The 15,614-nt window shown below is 45.3% G+C and overlaps 1 protein-coding gene across 2 annotated transcripts in view; it reads left to right on the plus strand.

Annotated features, from left to right (window-relative positions):
- Nucleotides 1–988: 988 nt before the first annotated feature.
- LOC147440192 (mitochondrial 28S ribosomal protein S29-like protein) overlaps nucleotides 989–15,614 on the plus strand; it is a 58,740-nt gene continuing 44,114 nt past the window's right edge. For both annotated transcript variants that reach the window (XR_015190362.1, XM_086529958.1), the window contains exons 1-2: nucleotides 989–1,677; nucleotides 1,790–2,010. Coding sequence is in view for 1 of the 2 variants with exons in the window: in XM_086529958.1 (XP_086386084.1) it covers nucleotides 1,061–1,677; nucleotides 1,790–2,010 (838 nt within the window). In the remaining variant the exon portion in view is untranslated. The remainder of the gene's footprint in view (nucleotides 1,678–1,789; nucleotides 2,011–15,614) is intronic.

The following is a 15,614-nucleotide window of genomic DNA, read 5'->3' on the forward strand; positions in this document are numbered from 1 at the left end:
TAGATCTTCACATGTATGGTCAATGCCAAAACCTACACCCTGATCGAAAAAATCTGTCATCCAAAAATACACCTATAACACTACCTAATCTCTGCCTTCGAGCAAGTGGTCATGCCCGATAAACCCGATTGAGCTCAAAGCTCAATCTGTACTCACGAATTTGCGCTCTTGTTGATGTTAAGAGCCTATACTCAAAGCCAAAAATGGACATGTGAGGGTATGTCAGAGAATACTTGGTGCGTGTCTGTATGCCGAAGTCGTCATTGTATGGAAGAATCTCTCTCAATTGAAATTTCCTTAGCTCTCCAATGCGGAGAGCTGATGATAAAAGCCAAAAAGTCGACGTTGAAGTCAAGGTTTGGATGTCAAAATCTGTCAAGCCGAAAATCGATGTTGATGTCAATGTGGAAGCTGAAATGTGTATTCAAAGAGATATACGATATCTCTCTTGCTCTCCCTCGTGGCCGTGAAGACAAATTCGAAGCCGAAGACGAATCTTTGTGTGTGTGCAATACACAAAATATGAAGCTAATAACCAAGTGTGGAAAAGCCGAGAGCTTGTGTCTATGTGTATGTGTATGTGGCCGTGTGTTGAAAGCACACACACCCTCCAACTTCTTTACACTCTCCCTGGCTTCCTATTGCAACGTGTGTGCGTGTGTTTGTGTATAGTGCGCGCGCACACACACACACACACACACACACACACACACACACACACACACACACACACACACACACACACTCAAGGCTTGTCTTGCTTCCACACACCCTTGTGTGTGCTTCAACTTGTATCCCTTCAGCTTCGCACTACTTTTTCAAAGATTTGCCAAGCTTTTGTGTTACTTTCAAGCTACTGATTCAATGCTACAGAACTGGCCTTTAAGTAACTGCAAACTTACTCTCTCTCTCTCTCTCTCTCTCTCTCTCTCTCTCTAGGTTGCATTTTTTTCCCTCAACTCCAATTCTATGCAAACAACAAAACGCATCACTCTAGCCAAGCCCAAGGCTTAATTGATTGACAGTGCCGCAATGACTTGATTACGAGCGCAGCAGTTCCATGAGGCAGCGGGCTCGGCTGGCCGCAGCGGCTGCAGCAGCAATACTTAGCAGGGGCAGCCGGCGCTGCACTCGTAACCTTCACACTAATAGCTCCTGTGGGCAAGCCTTTCGTTCACTAAACGGTGCGCTCCAGCAAGATCTTGGGAGTTTGCTTCGCCTGAGGATTATAGCTCCGCCCTTCCATCATTCGCAGCTGAGAAATTGTTTTGGTACTCAGGATGGAGACGAAAGCAGAGAAGAAGCCCTGCAGAAGCTAAGAGGTCTCGTAGATGGATGGGTCCTGGAGGGAGAGGCTGATATTGAAAGGCATGTACAGCAGCACGAGCAGAAATTAGCCCGTTCTTCTGGGCTTGTGGATGACTGGAATTTAGAAGATTGGCGAGATCTGGAGGCTGTGGCTCTTAGAGACGGATATACATCGCTGCTCCAAGAATTCTCTCAAGGAATGGGAGCCCAGGAGAATGCTCAAGCACAGAGTGAACCCCAAAAAGCACGTGTGAAGAGGGTCATTGGTATGGACAAGGATCTACCACCCAGGGTGCTAGTAGAGTTCTCTGAAGCAACAAGCATAACTGAGCTTTCGGCTAATGATGTCAACAAGTTCTTTAGACTCAGGCCTGTTCTTTTTTCTTGCTTGAGTCTGCAAAATTGTGCTTGGTGGCAGTAGTAATGCAAACATGGTATTTCATTGTCTTCCAGCTCTCAAGCTGAAATGTCTTTGTTGCAGCAAGGAGGATGAGGCTCTATTTTTCTGTCAAGGCTTGCCTAAGAGCTATCTCAAAGAGTTTCACATAAGTTGCACGAATGCCCTGTTAATCAGAAAGCAGTTTTTGAAGCTAGTTGATCACTTGACTAAACTGGCTGAGAACAAAGGCACTATTCAGGAGGTTGGAGACGATGTCACCGAAAGGGAAGAGCTAGCTTTGATTGAACCTCTCACTTACATTTGTAAGGTCCTCTTAACCTTTCAACCAGTAAACAACCTTTTCGAGTTTTAAATAGATTTAGCCAAGCGTTTCTAAGATGGTAGTTGGTTAGCTGTAGGAGCATGCAAAGAACTCTAGATGTTCACACTCTCAGCACCTAGTTTAAGCATGTTGTTTGCATGTCTATTTTTTTAGCTTTGCCCTAGGCAAGGACTAGTATAGAGTGTTGATGCATTTTTGCAATGGTCAAGAGAACTTGTAGATCCCATTGGTGGTAGTTAGAATTTTCAGTTACAACGGATGACTACATGGCATTATGGCTAGAGAGAGAGAGAGAGAGAGAGAGAGAGAGAGAGAGAGAGAGAGAGAGAGAGAGAGAGAGAGAGAGAGAGAGAGAGAGAGAGAGAGAGAGAGAGAGATGATGAAATGAAATGTCATATTAATTTCTTCAAAAGGCCAAAGTGACCTATGAGACCAGAAAGTTACAATGTGGTGGCTCTGATACATAGTCTGAGTAACAAAATAAAAAATACTATGGAATCCTAAGCTACTAGATGTGAACTAAGCAGCTAGCTGGGATGGTGTAGGATATGAGTTTTGGGGGGGGGGTTGTGTCATGAGGACGTGACAACTGTTAACTATGTTACAAGGAGGTGGCAACTGCTAACCTTAGTTGTTGGTTTCTTTCCAATGATTTTTGTTTAATTTTTTAGACCCTCTCTTTGAAGTTGCAAATGGTCAGACATTGTATGGCCAATGTGAACGGTAATTTCACCCGCAGACGGAAAGTTGGTCTGTATTGGGACTCGTATAGTAAGAGGATGTCTAGGCTCAGTTCCAGATCATGTAGGTTCCCCCGTCGCACTTAGCAAGTTGGTGGATACTAGGAAGTGAACTCAATAAAGACATAATGCCAAGGTGGGGTCACCCAGAGAAAATCACCTGAGAACTGGGCTACATTGCATTTTTGGATGTGGTCCCAGCGGTGAAAGATGGTCAGATGACCAGTGAGAGTCCAATGGAAGCATCTCCTAAAATTTAGGGAATTGCTATTTTGGGTCATGAAATCTGTTCGCATCATTAGCTCCGGAATGACAAGAGGAACATTTCATTACTCTGCCGCTAAGTCAATTGAGCAACCCGTTGAGATATTTTTAGACCAGAAGGTCCAAAGCGGGGAATTAATCATGAGTGCCACTTGGCACATTTTTGGGCATTTTTCCAACTTTAGAGAGAGAGAAGCATTAAAACAAAACATAGGCTGCATTTTTCAGCCATATGGTGGATTGTTGCAGATACCAAAGCTACTGTGTACTTGCCTACCCTCTATGTACAGTGAAGTGTAAGAACTGAAGCCTTGCACAACATTCACTGCTCTCTTTCTCCCATCCATGCAGTTATGTGATGCCCGCTTTTCATTTGACCTATGTACAGTTGTGTGGGTTCATGCGCGATTGCCGAGGCAAGAGCCTCTTGGACTGGTATTGGATTAGCTAGTTGCTAATCCCCCGCAAGTACAAGTGAATTCGGAGAGGTTTCACGTGAGAAATCTCGTCCTATTCAAAGGGCAAGTAGCCCTACAGGTGCGGGAGCTCGAGGACTTGCTATAAATGCTCCCGGCTCGCAAAACGGATCCCAAAACAGGGAAATATAGCTTGTTGTGTATTTTTGCAGGTTTAGGGTTTCGGCCCTAAACGGTACCTAATACCCCAAGAGGTCCGCGGACGCAAGGAGACTGCTGTAGAGGTGATTTGGTGCTTTTTCGGGGCAGAAAATAGAGAATTCAGCGTGCTGCAGATTCTTGTCAGGTTTTGCGAAGTGTCTGTATGCGTCCGGAAAGTCATCTATTGCATGGGGATACTGTCTGTGAAGCGTCCTAGTATAATTATGTTTCTGAAATCGGGCCAGAACAGGTGGTTTTCAGTCTGGATTATATGGGACAGCTTGTAGGAAATCACACGTTTTATTCCCTTTGTTAATAGTATAAAGAAATAGTGAAAGGGGTGCCAATTTTGGGGCCTACAGGTTGTCGGCGTCTGCTCGGAGCATTCTAGCTTCCGAGCCGTGTGTGTGTGTTTAAAGTGTTAATTCCCGTCTTGCAGGTGACCTTTCCAAAGTGCTCTTTGTGTGTGTTAAAGTAAAGAATTTCGGATGAAAGCCAAAGTCTATCGCCCTACGGGCCGGTTTCATGGTTCCATTGCCGGGATAGAATCACTTTTTCCTCAAGAAGCGAGCCTCGCTTGTTTTGGGTAAAGACAGAGTACAGGAATCATAGTTGCAGGGATGGCCATTTTCAGGTCCCTGTTCGCCGTTCCCATCTTCCCGTTGCGGATCCCCGTTCTGTGTTTCAAACGTGAGTATCCGAAACAGGGAATGGCATTTCATGCATGTTGCCGTTCCCCGTTCCACGTTTCGATTTCCCGTTTCAGGTAACTATGACAGGAACACGGGATTTCACTCTGGTCGACAAAGGGAAAGGCATTATGGAAGAGGGTTCCTCTTCGAAGGATAGACAGGAAATTCCTACGGTGTTCGAGATTGGCGAGAGTTCATGGCCACGACTGTCTGTACCTCCTGTTGATATGAATGTTCCTCCAGTACAGGGCTTTATGATTGGGCAACTTGAGGATGATGCGTTCAGGACTCAGTTAGTTGCTGTGGTGAATATGTTTTTACAACTGGTGCAGAACCCAAGGTTTATGGAGTTCTTGCAAGTGCCACCAGTGCCACAACAAAATAGGCAACCTACACCGCGAACAGAGCTTGTTGAGACTCAAGCCCAAGTACTTCATGCGTCTCAGCAGGATAGGGAACACTCGCATGTTGCAGAGTCGGGGGCTCGAAAACAGGTTCCTCCCATCCTTGAACATGTGGTTAGAACTTAGGATGCCTATTCCACAGGCTATGCCAGTTCAGCCCGCCACCTTTTAGAGCCCGCATACTGTCTTTAATGGACAAGGAACTGTTTACCAGGCAATGCACCAAGTTTTTCCACCACCCTCGACACATCCTGGGAATTTCGGGGGTGGATCTGTGTTCCAGAGTATGGCTGGTTATGGGCCTGGAAGTGAGCCGTACATGCCAGGAACAGTGTTTGGGGGTATGAAGGCATGATGCCAAACCCGCTTATGTAGGAGGGAATTTTACAGAGGCCTCTAAGGTCAGGAAAGCTGCCACTTTCTTGAAAGACAATGCGCTTACATGGTGGACGACATTGTTAATGCAAGGACAGACACCCCCCACTTGGGTCTACTTCAAACAAATGTTTGCACCTGCTTGGCTGTCAAATGAATTTGAAGCCGACGTCATGACAGATTGGCACCAACTCACTGCGGCTACTTGCAAGAGCCTACAGGAGTACAATCGGAGGTTTTGCAAAGCATTACTCTCAGTAACCTCCTACAGATTTGTGCCATTGACAGAGAAGATAGAGAAGTATTGTTGTGGGTTGCCTAAAGGGCTTCGGGATTACTGTAACAAGAACAGAGTGGCTACCCTCACCCAGCTCATATAAGTTGCTAACATTGGTCTTGCCTTGTTGAAAGGAGAGAACAGTGGGTTTCTGAGCAACGAAAAAGGAGGGCAGCTGAAGAAAAATTCAGCGAAGAAGCCCTTTGTGAAAATGGCTCCTGAAGCGTCATAGGGGTCAGAAAAGACCAACAAGGATAAGGACTCAGCCAGGACTTGTGGAGCACAGGCAAAGAAACAAAAAAAGAAGCCTTGTGTGCGTAAGTTGCTGGAGGAAAAGGTCCTAATGGCTGAAAACAAATGCTTTATATGCGAGCAACCTGGTCACTTTGCTATAAATTGTCCCCAAAGGAAAAGACCAGCTAACTCAGATGATAGAGGACCAGAAAGGCAAGAAGCCTAAACCCATGGCAAGTTTGGTGCCAGATATGGTGGGTGACAGGCCCAATACAGATGCCAGCGAGTTATGCAGAGCATGGGGTAAAGTTAGAGATCAGACGTCACTCATCTTCTTTGATCGAGGTGCCAAAGCAAACTTTATCTCACCAGGGATAGCTATGAAGCTGGGCATCAGAGCTGAAGAGACGGGGTACACGGTAGAGGTAGGGTTGGCATGTCCTGGCTACTCAGCGTGTGTTACTCCCATTATTGGAAAGCTGCGTCTGCATATACAGTCATTTGTAGACATAGAAGAATTTTATATCATGCCAGTGAAAGGGTGCGATGCGCTACTTGGAATTCCGTGGATGTTCAGAGTACATGGCGTGCTGGATGCCTTTGGCAAGACGATCACCCTTTAGCATACGGACAAAACTCATGTTTTGGATGTAAAGCTCAAAGGGGAGTCTGTCCCTATTGTATCTGTTTCGGCTATCGCTTCTGTAACAAAGAGTCATCTTTCTGTTGTTAGGTGCAACGGAATGAGTGTTTGCGCTTTTCTCAAGATGAGTGCTCCGAACTGTGCTCAAGGTTCCTTTTAGTTCTTATGGAAGGGAGAGCCTTCCGTTCTTAGTGGAAAGTGCTATGATCACAAACAAAGTGAATGGACACTGTGCGTGCGAGTGTATGAGACTGAGAGATAGAGAGAAGAGAGATACGACACCAGAGACGTAAAACCCTCCTCCGAAGGCCCCACTCGTCGGCGAGAGTGGTCTACTTATTGATTGCACAAGTGGTACAATGCGTATGCAATGGACTGTTGCAACTTGGGACTATGCCGACGATGACGACGGTGATGACGAAGTCTACCTAAGGGCTGAAATCTGCAATCTTTCTACTGCTGTCCAAAAACGCTATGGGCTGAAATCTGCAAATGTTCTATTTGCTGAATTCTGACTATGTGTCGGTGATGATGGTGATGACGACGATTCGACGACGACGACGCGCTGAAAACACAGATGCTGAAATCTGCGTTTTCCGGGCTGAAACTGTAAACCTTGCGGAAACTGACCGTGTGGCGAGGAACTGCTGCGGGAAGGTGAGATCTGCGAGGTTCGGGACTTGATCTACGAAGTCTAACTGCTGAAAACTGAAAACGCTGGTCCTAGGGCTGATTCTATCGCGATAGATCTGCAAAAGCTGAGGTTGGTGGCAGATGCAAAAACGCTAGGCTGATCTGTTGTGGTCTTGTCACCATGGCTATGCAAATGCAAAACGCTGGCTGATCTGCGGTGTCTTGTCCAAAAACGCTAGCCAAGATGCTGTGGAGCAAAAACGCTAGAAGCCTTTGGGGTCCTGCTGAGAAGGTGCTTGTTGAGCGGTGCTCTTGCCGCCTCTTCTGCCATTTAGTGCTAACTTGGGTTTGCTTATATAGTAACTTAACAAAATTGTCCTACCTACTTTTGTTGGGAAGTCACTTAAAAATAATAAGTGAAAAATGTCAAAAATAGGGAACATAGGCTAAATGCACTTGAAAAATTCCCTAACTGATTCTAATGGATTCTGATGGGAATTCTGATGATCATGCTGTGTGCAACCAGAGGATATGCATCTATGCTAAGTGACTGGGCATACACGGTCTACGAATAGACTCACAAAAGTGCCAGATCACCTCTAAATCTAGACTGACTGGACTGACTAAACCCTGATCATGCTGTAGCTTGTCCACGGACACATACGGTTGGATGTGTCACGTGACATCCCCTCCTTTTCAAAGTGAGGTACTGGTATCGAACTGTATGGCGTCGAGGGAGATCGCCAATAGCATCCGGAATCTTGGAAGGGACCACTCTTCGCCGGCCCACTCTGATGTGTGGGTCGTGCGGTACTTGAACTTCATAAAGGTCTGCAATGCTTGCTTCTTTGGGCCGTGCCAAAAGCGACTCAAAGTCTTCTGTGGCTCCTTCGATGCTACATCTTCGTTGAGAGTCATGCTTCTTTCTTCTTCAAGAATCTCCATGGTTGAAAATTCCTGAAATCATTTCCAACACAAAACCATGAACATACCTATTCCATGTAAAGTGAGTGGAAAAAATCTCGTCTTCGCTAAAGACTGTGTATGCAATGTGGATGAACATAGAGACGGAGTGACAACCCGTTCATCAAACACATGCAAACAATGAGATCGAATCTTTCTCTTATGATTTATAGCAATCAACTGTGGCATTTCACAATGGAAATGCCCATGCTTGGTGCTCACACTTTCATGTGCTCGTTCGGAAACTGTGTCATGCCAAGGAAGAGACATGGAATGTGACTTCATGACATACATACTTTTCAGCTTTTCACGAAAAATCCGCATACATTCGTGCTCATCCATGAGAGAAACGTGCTCAACATACAATATGTCATGCCTAGGAAAAGGGATCACATAACGATATTGACTAAAATACAGGAAACGATCACGAATGAAACACTCGAACAATGCGTGCGTATCAATCATGTGAACAGATAATACTTCTTGTGAGGGTTCTTTGGAACTAGGCTCGAGAGCCAAGATCGGTTCTTCGTGATTGATCGAATCTACAACGAGGTTAGCTTCACTAGAAAAAGCATCCACTAACACATCATCCTTGTGAATAATCACATCATCTTCATGCAACTCATCATGCTTGTGAGAAACCACACCTTGATCATGCAAATCATCATACTTGTCATTGTCATCCAATCATCATGCTTATCTTTGTCATCCAAATCATCATGCTTGTCATTCAAATCATCATGCTTATCATCATGCAAATCATTGTGCTTATCATTGTCAATCAAAACATCATCATGCTTCACACAATCATGCAAATCCTGTGTGTCATGCTTTGGAGAAGAAGAGACTGAAAGAGTCTCCTTTTCCCGAATCTCTTGCATCTGTGCCTGAGCTTTAGAAAAGAGTCGCAAGAACTCTTCCCTTCTTGCTTTGATCCCGCGACCAAATTTTGCTCGTCTTGCTTTGTTCTCTGCTTGTCTTTCTGCGTCGTCTTCTTCGTGTCTGCGATCCATTGCTGCTTTTCTTTCTGCGTGTCTGCGTTCCATTTCTGCTTTTCTTTCTTTGCATTCACGATCAAAATTGGCTTGTCGTTCTTTGGCTTCCAAGCGTGCTTGCTCGCTCTCACGCGCTATGGCTGCCATTCTTTCTTGGTATGTGCGCTCTATGTCTGCTATTCTTGCGGCATTTCTTGCTTCGCGTTGTAAATTCTGTTCCATAAACAACAACTCCAACTCCTCCGTTGGAGGTAGTGCAATCGGTGTCGTAGATGGGGAAGGGTCAGAAAACCTCTTCGCCTCTCTCATGCTCATCACCTCCAAACGAAGTATCCATTCCACTTCGAGTGATGACCATTCTGAAGTCATGGGTTCTTGTGGGTTCTTGTGGTCTTGGGTTCTTGAGTTCACGAGGAACTTGGGTCTTGGGTTCTTGAGGTTTTCTTTCGCTTGCAAACCGCGTTTGAGAAGGATCTTCTCTTCACCCGAGTTCTACTCTTTTCCGCGGGCGCACCCCTTGGCGGCCTTGCGATCACACTAAGGTTGCTTTTTCCCACCTCACGTCGATTGGCCGGCCGCTAAGTGCATGGTCCGCTCTCAATGAGTGAAAAGAGACACAAGGGGAGGTTGGACAAGCCCTTCTTTCTTGGGATTCCTGTCACTCTTCAAAAAACACGATTAGGAATCGACACGCCCAAGCGAACTTGGGTTCGTGCGACCACAACAAGCAAAAAAAATTCTTGTGATTCTTGTGGTTCTTTCCTTAAGTGATACAGAACACTGCCAAAGCTCTGATACCAATGTTAGGTGCACCGGAATGAGTGTTTGCGCTTTGCTCAAGATGAGTGCTCCGAACTGTGCTCAAGGTTCCTTTAAGTTCTTATGGAAGGGAGAGCCTTCCGTTATTAGTGGAAAGTGCTATGATCACAAACAAAGTGAATGACACTGTGTGTGCGAGTGTATGAGACTGAGAGATAGAGAGAGAAGAGAGATACAATACCAGAGACGTAAAACCCTCCTCCGAAGGCCCCACTTTCGTGGGCAAGAGTGGTCTACTTATTGATTGCACAAGTAGTACAATGCGTATGCAATGGACTGATGCAACTTGGGACTATGCCGACGACGACGACGGTGATGACAAAGTCGACCTAAGGGCTGATATCTGCAATCTTTCTACTGCTGTCCAAAAACGCTATGGGCTGAAATCTGCAAATGTTCTATCTGCTGAATTCTGACTCTATGTCGGTGACGATGTCGATGACGACGACGCGCTGAAAACGCAGATGCTGAAATCTGCGTTTTCTGGGCTGAAACTGAAAACCTTGCGGAAACTGACCGTGCGGCGAGGAACTGCTGCGGGAAGGTGAGAGCTGCGAGGTTCGGGACTTGATCTGCGAAGTCTAGCTGCTGAAAAATGAAAACGCTGGTCCTAGGGTTGATTCTGTTGCGATAGATCTGCAAAAGCTGAGGTTGCTGGCAGATGCAAAAACGCTAGGCTGATCTGTTGTGGTCTTGTCGCCTTGGCTTTGCAATGCAAAACGCTGGCTGATCTGCGGTGTCTTGTCCAAAAACGCTAGCCAAGATGCTGTGGAGCAAAAACGCTAGAAGCCTTTGGGGTCCTGCTGAGAAGGTGCCTGTTGAGCGGTGCTCTTGCTGCCTCTTCTGCCATTTAGTGCTAACTAGGGTTTGCTTATATATTAACTTAGCAAAATTGCCCTACCTACTTTTGTTGGGAAGTCACTTAAAAATAATAAGTGAAAAATGTCAAAAATAGGGAAAATAGGCTAAATGCACTTGAAAAATTCCCTAACTGATTCTAATGGATTCTGATGGGAATTCTGATGATCATGCTGTGTGCTACCAGAGGGTATGCATCTATGCTAAGTGACTGGGCATGCACGGTCTACGAATAGACTCACAAAAGTGCCAGATCACCTCTAAATCTAGACTGACTGGACTGACTGAACCCTGATCATGCTGTAGCTTGTCCATGGACACATAGGGTTGGATGTGTCACGTGACGTCTGTGTACTTGATTTTTGCATGTGATGTCTCAGATAATTGTCAGTGAAATTTATCTGTGTTAGATAAAGAAAGGTCATCATTTTTGCAAAAGTTTAGTGACTGTTTTTCTGATTCATTACCGTTGCAATTGCCGCCAGAGAGACCTGAGGACCATCGGATAGATTTGGTGCCAGGGTGAAGCCCACCAAATAGACCATCAAGAATAGGTTTCCTATTCCAAGGATTGATGATATGCTCGATCGTTTAAAGGGTGCTGCAATTTTCAACAGGATAGACCTTAAGAGTGGGTACCATCAGTTTCGTATAAGGCAAGAGGATGTGCACAAGACTGTGTTTAGAACGACATTTGGTCTCTATGAGTTTCTAGTGATGCCGTTTGGTCTAACAAATGCTCCTGCCATGTTCAACAGAATGATGGACCGGATTTTTCGCTCGCATCAACAGTTTGTTGGGACATTCTTCGATGACATGATAGTTGGGCGTCACTTGACCATTGTATTCGAAGAGCTGCGCAGTCACAGGTTACTTGTCAATCCTAAGAAAGTGAATTCTTCTTGGAAGAGATCCACTTTCTTGGCCACATAGTGTCAAAGGATGGTGTCAGAATGGATCCCGCAAAGGTCGAAGCTATTAAGACATGGCCAGACTTGAAAACTGTGCATGATGGAAGCTTCTTGGGATTGTGTTCCTACTATAGAAGGTTTATTGGGAATTTTTCAGAGATAGCATCACCTCTTCACGCTTTGCAAAAGAAAGAGGTCACTTTCAGATGGATCCAAAAAGAGATTTCAGCGTTTAGTCTCTTAAAGGAAAAGTTGACTTCAGATCCAGTAATTGTTTTGCCAGAACTCAGGAAGTCATTTGTGGTCCAGTGTGACGCGTGTGGCAGTAGCATCGGAGCAGTGCTAATGCAAGATGGACGTGTAGTAGCTTATGAAAGCCGAATTTTGCAAGGGCCAGAGAGGACTATGCAAGTCTATGAGAAAGAGCTCTTGGCCGTGATTTATGCGCTTTCTAGCTGGAAGCACTACCTCTTTGGTGCTGATTTTGTTGTCCAAACAGATCATCAGACTTTGCGATACTTCTTGACAAAGTCAAAGTTATCCGAAAAGCAATGGCGATGGGCAAACATTCTTTTCATGTTCCACTTTCAGATTATGCATGTGGAAGGCAAGAAGAATGTTGTGGCTGAGGCGTTATCAAGGAAGCCACAACTTTCAGCTGTGTCAATTCCTTATTATCATGAGTTGGATGACATGAAGGAACAGTATGCTATCGATGAAGATTTTGCAAGGATATTTGAACAGTTACAAGAGGGGCAACATCATGAGCACTACCTCCGCAGAGACGATTTTATGATGATGCATGGCAGACTTTGTGTCACTAGGCCATTGCTACATAAGGTCATGGTAGAAAGTCATGTCTCACCGTATGCAGGGCATCGTGGTACTGACGCGACAATTAAAGCTATAGAGACATTCTTCTATTGGCCTACCTTGAGGAGAGATGTGGATGCCTTCGTGCGAGCATGCGTGATTTGCCAAAAGGTCAAGTTTGACAGGCAAAAGGCACCAGGGTTGTTACAACCACTGCCGATTCCGGATAAGCCATGGGAAAGCATTGCTATGGACTTTAGCTTTGATCTTCGAAGAACGTCGGCAGGGAATGATGGTATATGGACCATCTGCAGGTTCAACAAGCAGACCCATTTTATCCCTCTGAGGAAGAAGACAGATGGCACGCTTGTTCATGTACAATGTCTTCAAGTACCATGGTATGCCACAATCGATTGTCAGTGATCGTGATCCTTGCATGACAAGTTTGTTTTGGAGAGGATTGTTTGAGAACATGGGCACTACGCTCAAGTTCTCGTCTTCGTTTCATCCCCAAATTGATAGACAGTCAAAAGAGGCTAATTCTACTGTCTTGGATCTGCTGAAATGCTATGTGTCAGATAATAAGGACAAGTGGAAACATTATTTGCCTATGCTTGAGTATGCGTACAACAATACAGTGCATTCGTCCACTCGCAAGGCACCTTTTGAGATTGTTGAAGGCGGCAAAAAGGTTCCTCCCATTTTGCATACAAAGGACAAGATCTTTGAGAGAGATCGATATGTTGAGAACATGGATGAAATGTACAAGAAAATTAAAATTGCCTTGGAGAAGACTCAGGCAAAGCAGAAAAAGGATGCTGATCATCACCGTCGTGAATTGCTATTATCACCTGGTGATTGGGTTCTGTTAAGGTTCGAAAAGGCAAGGTTAAAGAAGATGAAGGGCAATGAACGACTGTTTCCTAAGCTCAGCATGCGTTACTATGGGCCTTTTCAAGTGCTTGACAAGATCAACGATGTGGCTTACAAGCTGAATTTGCCTGATACGTGGAAGATTCACAATGCGCTTCACGTGAGTCTTCTAAGACCCTTCATGGGTGATGTGGCAAAAGATATGTCAGATGAGGATCAGCCAGAAGTTGAGGAACTTGATGAGATCCTGGTACCTGAGCAAGTTTTGACACATAAGGACAGAAAAGTTAAAGGACAGGTTGCAAGATGGTACTTGCTGAAGTTCAAGAACCATCCACCCCAACCCAACGTGTGCAAAGGAGGGGTAATGATAGAGCTAGCACATCAAATGTATATATGAATTCAGTGTAATAGATGGAAATGACAAAAGTATGAAGGTCTCATTAAGTCATTTGTATCTATGTATTACGACCTTTCTTGCGGATACATGCAATGATAAAAGAGTGCCAACAACACAAGATCATCAGTAGCATGTATTTATGATATGCAATCGAGGACATTTGCGATTTCAAGAGGGGGGTATGTTACGAGGACGTGGCAACTGTTAACTATGTCACGAGGACGTGGCAACGGCTAACCTTGGTTGTTGGTTTCTTTCCAATGATTTTTGTTTGATTTTTGAGACCCTCTTTTTGAAGTTGCAAATGGTCGGACATTGTATGGCCAATGTGAACGGTAGTTTCACCTGCAGTCGGGAAGTTGGTTGGCATTGGAACTCGTATGGTAAGAGGATGTCTAGGCTCAGTTCCAGATCATGTAGGTCCCCCCGTCGCACTTAGCAGGTTGGTGGATACTAGGAAGTGAAATGCATAGTGCCAAGGTGGGGTCACCCAAAGAAAATCACTCGAGAATTGGGCTACATTGCATTTTGGTGTGGTCCCAGTGGTGAAAGATGGTCAGATCACTAGTGACAGTCCAATGGAAGCATCTTCTAAAATTTAGGAAACTGCTATTTTGGGCCATGAAATCTGTTCACGTCATTATCTCCAGAATGACAAGAGGAACGTTTCATTACACTGCTGCTAAGTCAACTGAGCAACCGGTTGAGATATTTTTAGACCAGAAGGTCCAAAGCGGGGAATTAATGCATGAGTGCTACTTGGCACATTTTTGGGCATTTTTCCAACTTTAGAGAGAGAGAAGCATTTAAACAAAACATAGGCTGCGTTTTTCAGCCATATGGTGGATTGTTGCAGATACCAAAGCTACTGTGTACTTGCCTACCCTCTATGTTCAGCGAAGTGCAAGAACTGAAGCCTTGCACAACATTCACTGCTCTCTTTTTCCCCTCCGTGTAGTTATGTGATGCCCCACAAGAGGGCTTTTCATTTGACCTATGTACAATTGTGTGGGTTCATGCGCGATTGCCGAGGCAAGAGCCTCTTGCACAGGTACTGGATTAGCTAGTTGCTAATCCCCATGTGAGAAATCTCGTCCGATTCAAAGGGCAAGTAGCCCTACAGGTGCGGGAGCTTAAGGACTTGCTACCATATTTACATGGGACGGCGGGTCGGGGTTGGGAATGGGGTCGGGAACAGGGACGAGACGGCAAAAGTCAGGAAACGGGGACGGGGGTCGGAACGGCAAAAAAAAAAGAGTTTTTTTGGCATTTTTTGACCTACACACATGCCACACACATAGAGCATCACTTTGACCATAAATTTACACTAAATAGACCAAAGAACACGAGTCATATAGGCGGAAATGTGCTAATAAAACATCGATGATCGATGGATACAAAATGAGAAGTGCATGCCACAAGGGCTCAAGAGTCAAAAAGCCTAAAGGACTTAGGATAAGCCTGAGGCCTCAAGGATAACAAAAAGTACAAAGGGCTATGTAGTAGGTAGAGTCGTAGACTCAAGAGTTTAGACTCGAGAGGTGAGTGATCAATGATCATCAAACTCAAGAAGTGCTCGCCTGCTGAATCTCCATATCGTCGTCGTAGTCGAGGTCGTCAGCGACGTATGAGGGCTCGAGAGGCTCGCATTGAGGCTCGAAGTCCTCCTCTAGCTCCTCCAAAAGAGTATCGGCTATATATGGATTCTCTTGTGCCATCTCCCACTCAGTGAAGGGATCTGCCTTGTGTGTGACGCTCTTGGCAAGCATGCACAAGTTAGCGCTCACAAACACCAAATCATTGGCCCTTTGAACCCCAAGGCGATTCCTCTTCTTAGAGGCAATGTGGCTATACACACTCCATAGTTGCTTGGAATAGTTGCTCCAAGCAACTGGTGATACATGCTTGGCTAAGGACACGAACAACCAAGCGCTGCAAATGTGGGCCATCTCCTCCGTAGTCCTCCCACCACAAAACCGAGCCAATCTTGTTGCGATCAAGATGTGCATCTACACATCCATAGGAGCCCTTCTTTTGCCTGTAGTTGAGTAGCTCGTCTCTAATCTTGCG

This window comes from Adiantum capillus-veneris, chromosome 15, assembly GCF_014529385.1.
Source record: "Adiantum capillus-veneris isolate H3 chromosome 15, ASM1452938v2, whole genome shotgun sequence".
Classification (NCBI taxonomy): Eukaryota; Viridiplantae; Streptophyta; class Polypodiopsida; order Polypodiales; family Pteridaceae; genus Adiantum; species Adiantum capillus-veneris.